Raw genomic sequence first — 563 nt, forward strand, 5'->3', positions numbered from 1 at the left:
CTCCCCCCCCGCTTCCCCACGCCACAGGACCCCACCAACGGCTACTACAGCGTGAACACCTTCAAGGAGCACCACTCCACCCCCACCATCTCGCTGTCGGGCTGCCCGGCGGACCTGCGCCCCGCCAGCAAGCAACGGGTGCCCACCGGCATGTCCTTCACCAACATCTACAGCACCTTGAGCGGGCAGAGCCGCCTCTACGACTACAGCCAGCGCTTCGTGCTGGGCATGGGCAGCAGCTCCATCGAGCTGTGCGAGCGCGAGTTCCAGCGCGGCTCCATGAGCGACAGCAGCTCCTTCCTCGACACCCAGTGCGACAGCAGCATCAGCAGCAGCGGCAAGCAGGACGGCTACGTGCAGTTCGACAAGGCCAGCAAGGCCTCCGCCTCCTCCTCCCATCATTCCCAGTCTTCTTCCCAAAACTCGGACCCCAGCCGGCCCCTGCAGAGGCGGATGCAGACACACGTTTGAGCCCCTCCGGGGATGCTCGGGACCCTCCGCGCGGGCGCCGTGGACAGTCACGCCCGCCGGGAGAGGCGGTGGGAAGAGGCCGGATCCAGCCC

General features: G+C 67.3%; 1 protein-coding gene across 1 annotated transcript in view; it reads left to right on the forward strand.

The window, feature by feature from the left end:
- Positions 1–471, forward strand: part of KIRREL3 (kin of IRRE like 3 (Drosophila)) — a 147,275-nt gene extending 146,804 nt beyond the window's left edge. The window contains exon 16 of the mRNA XM_009273008.1: positions 28–471. Coding sequence (XP_009271283.1) covers positions 28–471 — 444 coding nt within the window. The remainder of the gene's footprint in view (positions 1–27) is intronic.
- Positions 472–563: the final 92 nt, after the last annotated feature.

This window comes from Aptenodytes forsteri, unplaced genomic scaffold (assembly GCF_000699145.1).
Source record: "Aptenodytes forsteri isolate BGI_AS27 unplaced genomic scaffold, ASM69914v1 Scaffold126, whole genome shotgun sequence".
Classification (NCBI taxonomy): Eukaryota; Metazoa; Chordata; class Aves; order Sphenisciformes; family Spheniscidae; genus Aptenodytes; species Aptenodytes forsteri.